The sequence below is a fragment of the Cavia porcellus genome, unplaced genomic scaffold, assembly GCF_034190915.1.
Source record: "Cavia porcellus strain 051 isolate PalLab524CR breed Dunkin Hartley unplaced genomic scaffold, mCavPor4.1 scaffold_22, whole genome shotgun sequence".
Lineage (NCBI taxonomy): Eukaryota > Metazoa > Chordata > Mammalia > Rodentia > Caviidae > Cavia > Cavia porcellus.
The window spans coordinates 41,660,727-41,672,760 of record NW_026947505.1 but is presented as its reverse complement, the minus strand read 5'-3'; the positions used below and the strand labels follow the sequence as shown (position 1 = coordinate 41,672,760).

Sequence of the window (12,034 nt, the reverse complement as noted above, 5' to 3'; positions counted from 1 at the left end):
TTTTCACATCCCCGTGTCCAAGTGCATAGATATCCGGCCCCAGACTTCTCACCTGGTTCAGAAGTAGTCTCTGCACTGGGAACTTGGGCAGGAGGCTGAGATTCCACAGCACTGCTTCCTGCTTCTGAGCATTTCTTCAGGTTACAATACTCCCACCTGACACTCGGGTCAGTGGTGTAACACCAAGGGCTTTTATCAGCATCTGGATTCCTGCAGTAGTTCATTATCAAGCCACTGTAAATTCCAAAAAAGTAAGGTCATTACAGGTTGAGAGAATTCAGATCCCTCTGAATTTTGTTCGGACAAAATGTTAGCAAGTGACTTTAAAATAGTCCCATAAAAGGTATAATAATATAATAACAAGCACAAATGACCCTTTTGATCAAAAGCGATACATGGGTTACAAAAAAACTGAGATAATACATAAATGTGTAAAAGAAAATATCATACTATGCCAAGTATACTCCCCAGGGATAAAAAATATAGATTCTTTTTCCTTTTTATCGGTACCGGCGATCGAACTCACGACTGCCTGCTTGCAAGGCAGGCGCTTATGCCACTGAGCTAAATCCTCAGCCTCCAAAAATATAGATTCTAAAGTATAATTTTAGGTATTTTTTTTGTCTTTTTCATTTTTTATCGGTACCAGGGATGGAACTCACGACTGTCTGCTTGCAAGGCAGGCGCTTATGCCACTGAACTAATCCCCAGCCCCTAATTTTAGATTTTTAAAGCATGCACAAATCTACCTATGTATCTCTGTATGTCACTTGATAGGGTTATGTAAGTTGGAAGTCCAACAACTACCCCTGCCAGATGTGACAGCACATGCCTATAATGCTAGCACTCTGGGCGCTCAAGACAAGAGGATTGTAAATTCAAGCCTAGCAATGAGAAATGTAGCAACTTAATGAGAACCTGCCTCAAAATGAAATAAACAAACAAACAAAAATTTTAATAGGAAGGGCTGGAGATGTACCTTAATGTGAAAGTCCTGGGTTCAGTTCACAGACCGCAAAAATAGACAAATTATTACAGTGTTGTGCAAGACATCCCCAACCAGTCCCCTTAGTTTATTTAATTATAATGTAACTAAAATATGACAGATATTCTACATTTCACGACCTACATGTTTCACAACTGTTTGGACTTAACAACTACGACCTGTGACTCCTTTTTATCTTTGAACCGTTCTGTACCTCTTGTTTATAGTCCTTTCAGTCTCCTTTCTTGTACAGTAGCCTTATGTATATAGTACTGTTATTTTTGCTGAGTGTACTGTACAGTGCAGTACTGCGGTTTTACACTCTATTATGCATTACAGTACTGCATGTAAGAGTTATGCTAATAAATGCAAAGTCATCAAGTTGGAGATTCCTTTGAACATTTCTTTGTCCTAAATATTGTAACGTGCATACTACATAGTTCCTCCTCTACTGACCATTTAATAACCTACTTGCAGGAATGTTGCTTGGTCGTTAAATGAGGAGTGTCACACCAAGTAGCTGAATGTGTTAAAATAAAGTCGCTTTTAATTTTTTCCTGTTAGTTCCTAATATCTGAGGATTCTGTAGTGACACCTTCTCTCTTCTATTCCTGATGTTGTCAACTGAGTTTTTTCTTTTCATCATGATCAGTTTAATCAGAAGCTTATCAGCTTAGACATAACCGACAAGCTCTGATATACATTTTTATTTTGAGATCAAAACATTTCTAAAATACTTTGTGATTTCTTCTTTGGCTCACTGATCATTTAGAAATGTGTTAGCTTCCAAATCCTTGGGAATTTTCCAAATTTCTTATTATATATAAGAAAATTAATTTAATTTTGTAGTGGTAGAAAACACATTGGATTGTCTTTTAATCATTTTAACTTTATGGACGTTTATTTAAAGGTTAAATACATGGTACATCAAAGTGAATTACCCAAATGCACTTGAATGTTACTCTGTAGTTGGGCATATGATAAAGAGGTTGATATTTTGCTCTAAAATTTCTGATATCCTTTCTGATTTTTGTCTTCTTCTATAATTTGTTTTGAGAAGATATGTAACCATGTTGAAGAAATTTCCACCTATAAAGGGCTTACCTATGTCTCTCCTTATTTGTTAATTTCTGCTTTATGCAGCTGAAGCGGTTATCAGGATAGCAAAACATTAGCATTTTAAGTGTTGAGAATAAACACTTTTGTTAACCAAATGTTCTTTTTAGCCCTAGTATTATTTCTTTTCCTGAAATCTGCTTTATTTGATTTCATCTTTTTTTTCTTGATTCAAGTTTTCCTGGTACATCATTTCCCTATTTCAGTTTTTAATCTATGTCCTTATATAAGTTTAAAGGGCAACTACTATGAAGAGAACACAACTGGGCTTTGGTTTTTATTAAATTTAACAATATATGAACTTTAATTGAAATTTTTAATTCTTTTACATTTAATATCCTTGTGATATGAATTGGGTAATTCTATGATAATGATATATATTTTTAATTGAGTCATATCTTCTTAATTTTTTTCCTTTTCCCTCCTTTTTTGGAGAATTAAATTTATTGTGTGGTTTTTTGAGACAGGGTCTTATTTTGTAATTCAAGCTGGCCTTGAGCTCATTATGTAGCCCAGAAGGACCTCAAACTCAAGGCAACCCTCCTGATCTTCCTGCCTTGGTTGAGATTACAGGCCTATGCCACCATGCCCATCTTGAATATTCTTATTTTTATGTTTTCTTGTAGATTTAAATTATTATAGTTGTGTTAGTATTTACAATAACCTTCTTTAATCTATTACATTAAATCATATATAAATATCACACAACTTGCTGGTTGTGTTGGTGTAATACCAGCTCTCAGAACCTGAGACGGGATGATCAAAAGTTTGAGGCCAGCCTGGAGTATACAGCAAATTCAAGGTCAAACTGAACTACATAGTGAGACCTTGTCTCAGAAACACGAACAAAAATGTGCATAATTTCATGGCTAATATAAAAACATATCAATATACTCCCATTCATCCTTATATTATGGTATTATTTCTATAATTTTTAATTTTATGTATGTTAAAATAATGGTACATTGTTATTATTTTGCTTCAAGTAACTAGCCAGTTATCTCTTAAAGAAATTAAGAAATGAGATAAATGTCTTTTAAATTTGTATTTGTTTTTACCATTTCTAAACTTCTTCATTCTTAGTGGTGATTTAAATTTCCGTCTAGTATTATTTTTCTTTGACTTAAATAAATTTCTTTAACATCCATTATAATATAGGCCTGTTGGCAAAAAAAAAAAAAAAAAAAAAAAAACCTCTCAAGCTTTGTTTCTTTGGGAGCTGGTATTATAATGTCATTAACATTCATTCTCAAAAGATATTTTGGCTGGATATTCAGTTCTATTTTGATGCATTTTCTCCCCTCCTATTAAAGATATTTCTGGCTCCTGTCATTTCTGATGAGAAAATATCTTTTATTTTTGTCACTGTTTCTCAATGTAATTATTTCTTTATTCTCTTGTTTCTTATAAGACTTTTCATCTTTGACTTCTGACCATATATGATGTACCTAAATAAGTTATGTGGTTTTATTTTTAAAGAATGGCTTTTTTTCTTAATGTCTCTTGTCCTGGGACTTGTTTTACACAGATATCAACGCTTGTATTTTTCTACAAGTCCTTGATACTCTCTGTGTTTTCCCCAGGCTTTTGTTTTTCCTTGGTATAACAACATTACTTTGAATTGCGTTATCTTCCAGTTAACTCTTCTGTAATATCAACCTGATAGTGAGGTCATCTGTCAAATTTTCATTCCAAATATATACATTTTTAAATTTGAGTTTCTTTTTGGCTTTTATAATTTTTCTTTCTCTTGATATTACCATTTGTTTCCTTTAACTCTGTATTTTGCTGCATGACTTTAAACACGTATTAATTATATTTTAATTTGTTATCTTCTATCATTTTTATCATTCTGCACTGTTTGTATTGGCTGACTTTTGTGCTTGGTTATTGATCACATTTAATGCTGTAGATGTGTGCAGTACTGGCGATTCAATTCAGGGCCTCTGCACTGAGCTACTTCCCCAACCCTTTTCTTAACATTTTGAGACAAGGTTTCACTAAGTCATTAATTTGCCCAGACCAGGTTCAAATTTGTAACCATCCTGACTCAGCCTCCCAGAGTTGGATTATAGACATATGCCACCACATCTGGCTTAAAGTGTTTTGTATGTCTAGGAAGTTCTCCCGTTTGTGCTGGACATTGTGGAGGCCTCACTGATAAGCAAGTTGATGATTTTGTTTTCCTCTAAAGAATGTTAAGTTTTCTACTATCAGTTATTGGGGGGCAATTATGATCGTCTTAGCTTTGCTTTCAAGTTTTGTTAAGGTGTTTCTAAAAGTATATTAACCCTACTTCTGAAGTCTGGCTTTTTTCTAGTGAAGGCCCACGTTGTTTGATATGGTCCTTCCTATCATCAAAACTCAAGTTTCCCCAAAAGTTCTGAGTTCTGTAGCTCAGACGTGGTCTTGAGTCCATTCATGCATCTATTCATTTTACCTTGCAGCACCTGTATGCTGCCTGTACCATCACTTTTGCTGTTCTGGCAACTGTCAGCACCTCCTACCACTAGTTCTTAGGACCCTCACAGTGGCTGTGCAGATTAGTATAGATGCAGATACAGAATTAGATACTGATGTAGGGCCCAAAGCACAGGACCAGGCAAAACTTTCATTTCAAGAATGAGAACTGCACAGTTTCATTTCAAGGGAATGATAGAACTCCATAGTTGAAACATTACATTGACCTTTAGCCTAGCCTTTAGCCTTCTCTTCTCTTCCAGGGCCTTTGCTCAAAAGCAGCTTCCTGAGAAATTTTCCCTCCCATTCTCGATCTAAGAGAAATTTAATCCTAAGAAGTCAACTTAAAACATAATTCATTTAATGAAAATTAAAGCTGGCTATTATGATTCTTCTTATTGTTAAAATCAAAGACATACGCATCTGGGTACTTTTCTGGGGTCTTGTTATGCACATGTGGTCTCATAGATGACCAAGATTGACATTTCTTTCCGGAGACAGTGATGGATGATGTGCCTCGATAAGTGTCTCCATTACCGAAATAGCATTCCTGGACCACTGGGGTTTGCTCAGGTAGTACTGAAATTAAAATAGGAGAATAGTAAGTGGAACAGAGGGACATGTGATGCAGTTAATGACACAAACAGTACAGCAGTCTCTGTGAATTATCAGTGTTCTCTAGTCTACATTAGACAAACAGATAAGCAAAAAACCAAACCAAACAAAACCAAACCAAATAAAACAAAAACCACCTCCCCACTCACACAGACTATATTTATAACATTCTAGAAATTTAATGACTTAGTTTTTCTTGGAAATATTTAAGACAAGACTCCATAGAGGAAAAAAAGTAGAGTGACTATAACTGGAAATTGTACGTATGTGGTAACCCTTCATGGGTGTTTTCTGGGTGCTCCTGAGAACAACAAAGCAGAACAGGGAGGTATGCTGAGGTGCAGGAGTCAAGTGGTGACTGTCAGCCCAAGCAAACATAAATTTGTACATTTCCCCATACTCATTGCTCATACAATGCCAAAGCCTTAAGCCGCTGGAGAATGGCACAAGAAATAGTCCTGTTCCTTAGGACTGTGAGTAGAGGTCCCAGGGTTCATCAGAGATGACCACATCTGGAAATTTTCAGATTGCGATTGTGAACTACCCATCAAAGACACCAAAGGAGCTTCTGGTAGCAGTGGACATTATGAATGAGTAGATACAGAATTTCAGCAGGAAAATGGAAACCAAAAAAGAGTAAATTAAAAATGTTAGTAACATGATAACAGAGATGGATTCAGTGGGCTGAATGACAAGATAGCACAACCGAGGAAATAATCAGTAAAACTGAAAGAAAAAAGTTGTAGAAGTTATCCAAACTAACCCACAAAAGACAAAAAAGAATTAGATGAAAAAAGAAGCAAAATAGAGTAAACATACAAGGAGTTTTGAGAGCCTATGAAATGGTGCAACATTTGGAACATGGAGTCCAAAATGAAAATGAGGGAAAAGAGAGAGAGAAATAGAGAATGTCTGAAATTTCATAAAGATAATGAAATTCACAATTTACAAATTCAAGAAACTCTGCAAAGCCTGAGTAGAATAAATAGAAAGCATACCCACACCCACCCACACACCCACACACATGTACGCACACACTCATAGACCGACTGCTAAAAACAATGAGACTGAATATATAAGAAGCAAAATAAGATTTCTAATCAGAAACTGTTCAAAACAGAAAATAATAAGATATCATCTCTGAAGTGGTAAAAAACTCAACCCAGTATCTATACCTAGTGGAAAAAAAATTTTTAAGGCAAGATAAAAAAATGTTAGTAGCAGCAGAAATGTGCTACCAGAAATGCTGAAGGTGGTATTGTCTACAAAAAGGAATATGACACAGATGGCAATTTGGATTTACATAGGAACTAAAAAGAGAAAAACAGAAATGGAAAAATAAATAATGAAATATAAAAATTTTTCTACCTGTGGTCACTTTGAAACACAACTGACTATTGACAAATAGTAAAAAAATATATATAGTATCCATGTGTTTTGATATCATAACATAATAGAAGGAAGTAGCTACCACAAAGAACAGTAGCACAAAGTTTGAGGAAGCACAGTGTTATAAGGTTTTATACATGAACAAGAGTAACGTTTAAACATAGAATCTGATAAATTAAAAATGTATGTTAAAAACATTAAGGAAAATACTAAAACTAAAAATAGGTTCAACTAATAAGGAAATAGTGAAGATAAAGGACAACCCTAAAATAATCATTCCAAATGAAGGTTAAAAAATGGCAAAGCTCAACTAAGGCAAAGAAAAACAACTTGACAGAAGACTTAAATCCAACCATATAAATAATTTAATTAATGAAAATGGTCTAAATATCCCAATTGAAAGCTGAAGAAAGACACCAAATACTAGAGAAACAGATTTGAGGATAGGAATTGTTCAGCAACATTACATCATAACAAAGGGGTCATTTCATCTAGAGAGCATAAATGTCTTAAATGTATATGTGCCTAACAACAGAGCTTCAAAATATACAAAGCAAACAGAGTTAGAACTGCAAAGAAAAAGAAACTAATCCTCAGTTAAAGTTGGATAGGTCACCACTCATCCCTCAGTAATCAATGAGGAGACAGAAAATCAGTAGAAATACAGAACACTAACAACTAATTTGACTTAACTGACCTTCAAAGAACATTCTAACCCTACCAATAGAAGTTACATTCAGGAGCAAATGAAACATTCATCCAAGTGTCTACATTTTAGGCTATGAAATGAACCTCAATGCTCTGAGAATATTATTATTGGAATCATACCGATCATGTTCTTTGACCACAGCAGGATTAAGTGAAGCAAAGTTACTGTGAATATGATGAAACCACTGAAGTACAAAAATAAGAACAGTGTTTAGGCATTTAGTAGGTGCTCATGGCCATCTCTTACCTGGGCCATCAGAATGCTCTGCAGACGATGGTGAGGACTCACAGGATGGAATTGCACAGTATTCCCACCTCACTTCACTGTCAGTCGTGTAGCACCAGGGAGCTGTTTCTTTATCAGGATTACGACAGTAGTTTTCATCCAGATCTCTGAAAGGGAAATGAGTGTGAGTTTGGCTTATCAAGTACAAACAAGACACACAAAGCTTGTTAGACAAACAAGGTCCATACAAGCTGTATTGGTTGTATTGGATATGTTTCCAGATGTCACGAAGAAGCATAAGTCAATAGGATTCCAAAAGATCCTATGGGATCATGACACAGACATTTGTTTGGGTAAATGGTGGAAATATATGCATTGATGTTGTGTGGCTAACTATGAGGCTTTTGATGTATTTGGGCACTGTGCTATATGCTGCAACACAGTGAGTATTTTCTCTACTGTACCTCCCCTTAGTGTATCCATCCTAGGAATATACAGGTTGCAAAGAAATGATTCTGAAGCTTTAATGTGTGCAGCAGGGGGCATTACCTGGCCCCATCTCAGAGTTACTAACTTAGAGTACCTGGGGAGGCTCCTAGAGTTTAAACTTTTAGCAGACTCCTGGGGACCACACTTGAGAAAGATTGCTATGAGAAAACACACTGTTGAATTTCATTTCCCTAAACTGATCGGTTTTTGTTCCTAAATATTTTAATCCTGGGTTCCTGCAGTGTCTAACAAAAAAAAAAGCCAATGGAGCATCACAGTCCACAGCAGAGAGGAGGAGGAAAGCACTGAACATACTTGCAGGGATAGTTTTCTGGAGTCCTGTTGTGCTTGTGAGGGGTCTGATCCTTCCAGCGCTGGCAGGTGCGGCCAGAAACGGTAACTGCCACCTTCCCACGGTAGTTTTCACCTCTTCCCTTCAGACACTGGTAGAATGGACCAGAAGATGGTGGGGGTGTTGCTTGAATGGGGAAAGAAAAATCATAATGAATACTTTTCAGGTAAGAAATACACAGATTGACATGGATACAGAGTGACTAAGTTGACTCCTCTTTTATATCTTCTTTGGAATTTGGCACTTGAAATTTGTTTAGTGTTTTCAGAAGTCGATTTGGTAGAAGCTATGTCTATGAGATCATTTTATGAATAATCTCTCCAGGAATAGATCTGGATATAGATGCTTGTTGGACTGCATGCTTGTTTCTAAAGTCCCTTGGCTCAGTTTGTCATACATGGCAAGTAGCAACATGAGTTCTCGGCCCACCTCAAATCTTTACATGAGCCAGTGATCTGATCTCTTTTGTGAAGAACTCATTATTCACTGATAAACATAAGAGAATGGAACCCAGTATTTCATGAAGCAACACAACTGAGAAAGAACTCATGGAAAGAAAGAAAAAACATCTTCAAGGATGTACATGCTGCTGCACTTCAAGATAATCTTGAGAGGAAAAATAAAAAGACAACAGGAACCTCAGCTTCTCAAGGACACTGTCCTATTGAGGAGGAAGCCAGAATTCACTGGTTCCTTCATCACTTGTGATGAATGCCTCTGTCTAAGCTCTCTGTATCTTGGTTCCAGTTCTCAGAAAAAGGATGAATATACAAGATGTGGTCAAAATATACAGTGATCTTTAAATTTTAAAAATTTGATTTCAGTAAAGATACATTGCCATGAATCTCCCTCAAAATATTCCCTTCATTTTGAATATTCTTATTTAATTGTTCTTGTCACTTTCTGAAGTGGTTGTGGGAATCTTCTTTCCTGATATATTTTATGATGGGTAATAAAAAAAAACAGTGAATCCTGCTGCTGTGCCATCCAACAGGAAGGTACGCTTGTAAAAACACTGTGGTGCATTCTTATCCACTTTATCAACAGATCTGTCAACATGCAATGTCTGGTTTCTCCCCAAGATCAAAATGTGAAAGGTAACATTTTGGAGTCAATTCAGGACATCGAGGCACCTAGTTAGCAAAACTAAAAACATTTATGAAAGAAAACTTCCAGAACTACTTCAGAAAGTGTGCTTGAAAAAGGGGGAGTATTTTTAGGGGAATTAATAATGCAATTTTTCTTTTATTGTAATAATGTTTTTTAAAAATTTTAAACATTCATTGTGTTTTTTGATTGCACATCATATTAGGAAATACTTTGCTGCATGTCATTTCTACTAGGCCATTTATTTCATCTTCCTCTCCTGAGCTCTCTTCCCCTACTGTTTGCCAAGGTGGAGAGAATGAAAATCTGTTGCCCACACACACCTGCTTGTTGAGAAAGCAACGGTTGCGGGAGAAAAAAAACCCTGCCTAGTAATGAAGTCTGAAGAGTTTGGGTTTTGCTTCCCTTTGACATAGAGAAAAGAGAAAGACCAGAGCTGCTATCCAGAGCCTACGTAAGTGTGCTCAGGAGAAGGAGAAGTCATTGACAGAAAAATAAATAAATAATAAGTGAAATGCTTGGATCAACCACTTACAGTAGCCAATAAATTGCTTTATAAGAGTAATAAAATCAAGTGCAATAACATTACACAGGACCTGTGAGTTACTTTTTGGATCCTGCATTCAGGGCCTAAAAATTTATTGTAGTGAAGTTTTTGAAAAATTTTCATCAATCGTAGTGTTTTTCAACTACTAGATCTGTAGCTGAAACAAATCAGCTACAGATCTAGTAGTTTCAACATATTATTAAATCATTTCTTGCATGTCATTCTTACTAGACCTTTCCTTTAGTTTTCTCTGAGCTCTTTCCCTCCTGATACATGTTCCTTCTTGGTCCCAGAGTACCTGATGCAAGCAGAGCCATACTTACTGCAGCGGGGAATGTCACAGAATTCCCACCGTTTGTTGGGATCAGTGGTAAAGCACCATGGGCGGAGCTCCCCATCAGGGTTACGACAGTAATTCATCTTCAAGTTCATGTTTGGATGTCTGAATAGACAGGAAAAATTTTAATAGCTTGGCACATTTACATTCCTGGAAAAATAAGCAAATATTGAGCACTTGCTATGTGGAAGTCACAGTTAGGCACCGAGGAAGCAACTGGACAAAGGCTATCTTCAACATGATGGTAATCCAGGAAGAAATATTAGCTCAGCACTCCAGGACCTTTTTTTAAAAATGGATTACACATGTAAAAAAAAATCACTGAACAGAATCAGTAATCTTATCATTTTGACCATTTGGAAAATTGATGTAGGCCAACTCTAGTTACTTAACTGCAAAAAATAGCAACTTTTAAAATATAAGGTGCTCGGTGCCTGAAGGCCGCTGCAGCTAGGAATTGGTATCTTGGCATATGACCTGCTAGACTCAGTTTCTGCTACCTGCAGCTTAGAGAAATCGAGAGTGAAGAGCCAAAGTCATGCAGGTACCCAGGGTACCCTGGTACATGCATGCCATGCTATCCCTTTGGGCCTCTTTCACAACCTCTCTGAGACTGACAAAGTGCTTAAAATGAACAGAGCAGCTAGCTCTGTTTTAATAACTCTCTTTTCCTTCCAGTTTCCTGGAAATTAATTTCCCCTACCTTGGGCCTTGATATTTCTATTTTTCTTAATTGTGAATAGCAAGGACAATACCTATGTTTCAAGGTATTTGGAATTGAAAGTGTAAAAATTCAATGGCATTGTTTTCCGCGTTGGAAACCTGTGGTTTAGCTTCTTTGTCAAAGTTTTAAGGAGACTTGCTACAGTCCTATACAGTCATCACAGAACAAGGAGACAGAACAGAGCAAAAACAGTGGGGAGGTGTTTTCTGGGGCAATTTGTGTCAAATAGAATTCTTACCATTACTTTTGACAGCAGGGAATCCTGTTTCTACTGAAATTCATATTTGCCAATAAAAGTTTGGTGGGAGTTGGGAAATCTTGCCACAGAAAAATACACCAGCATCAACACATGAAATATTGGAGAATTCACAAGACCTATGATGTTCACCCATGATCATAGCTTGGAAAGGCTTAACTCATTGGTACAGACAGAAAGGGAAGAGGTGAAGAGAAAAATATTTGACACACACAAGACAGATGTATCCGTATCTCTTAAATTTTAATGTATACAAATCAGCTACAGATCTAGTTACAATGTAAATTTGATTTAGAGGGCCAGAAATTCTGCATTCCCAACATATTATCAAATGATTTCACTTCTGCTGGTCCCTGATCCACATTTTGAGTAGCAAGAATATATACTTCTTTTGAAGCCACATGAGTGAATGACAGCCTTGCAACTCAAAATCATGAGGAGTTCACTTCTCAAGACATGTAAAATATCTAAACAACAGTAAATGTCTTACAGAGTCACAGAGTCTTGAACAATGAGACTTACTTGGAAGGAAGGTATCCATGAGCATGAGGGACCTGAGAGTCCCAGGCCTGGCATTTAAGTCCAGACTCAGTCTTGGAAATTTTGCCCACATAGTTTTCTCCAGCACAATGCATACATTCAACTGGACATTAGAGAAAAGAAGAGAAGAGATTAAGAAAGAAACTGAAATGGATGAAGCAAAATAGAGTAAAACTAGAATCC

General features: G+C 36.4%; 1 protein-coding gene across 1 annotated transcript in view; it reads right to left on the bottom strand.

The window, feature by feature from the left end:
• Plg (plasminogen) overlaps positions 1–12,034 on the bottom strand; it is a 39,467-nt gene that overhangs the window by 13,909 nt on the left and 13,524 nt on the right. Inside the window, exons 6-11 of the mRNA XM_013148879.2 lie at positions 11,834–11,954; positions 10,318–10,436; positions 8,304–8,466; positions 7,521–7,666; positions 4,981–5,140; positions 53–234 (exon numbers count right to left, since the gene is read on the bottom strand). Of these exons, the coding sequence (XP_013004333.2) occupies positions 53–234; positions 4,981–5,140; positions 7,521–7,666; positions 8,304–8,466; positions 10,318–10,436; positions 11,834–11,954 (891 nt within the window). The remainder of the gene's footprint in view (positions 1–52; positions 235–4,980; positions 5,141–7,520; positions 7,667–8,303; positions 8,467–10,317; positions 10,437–11,833; positions 11,955–12,034) is intronic.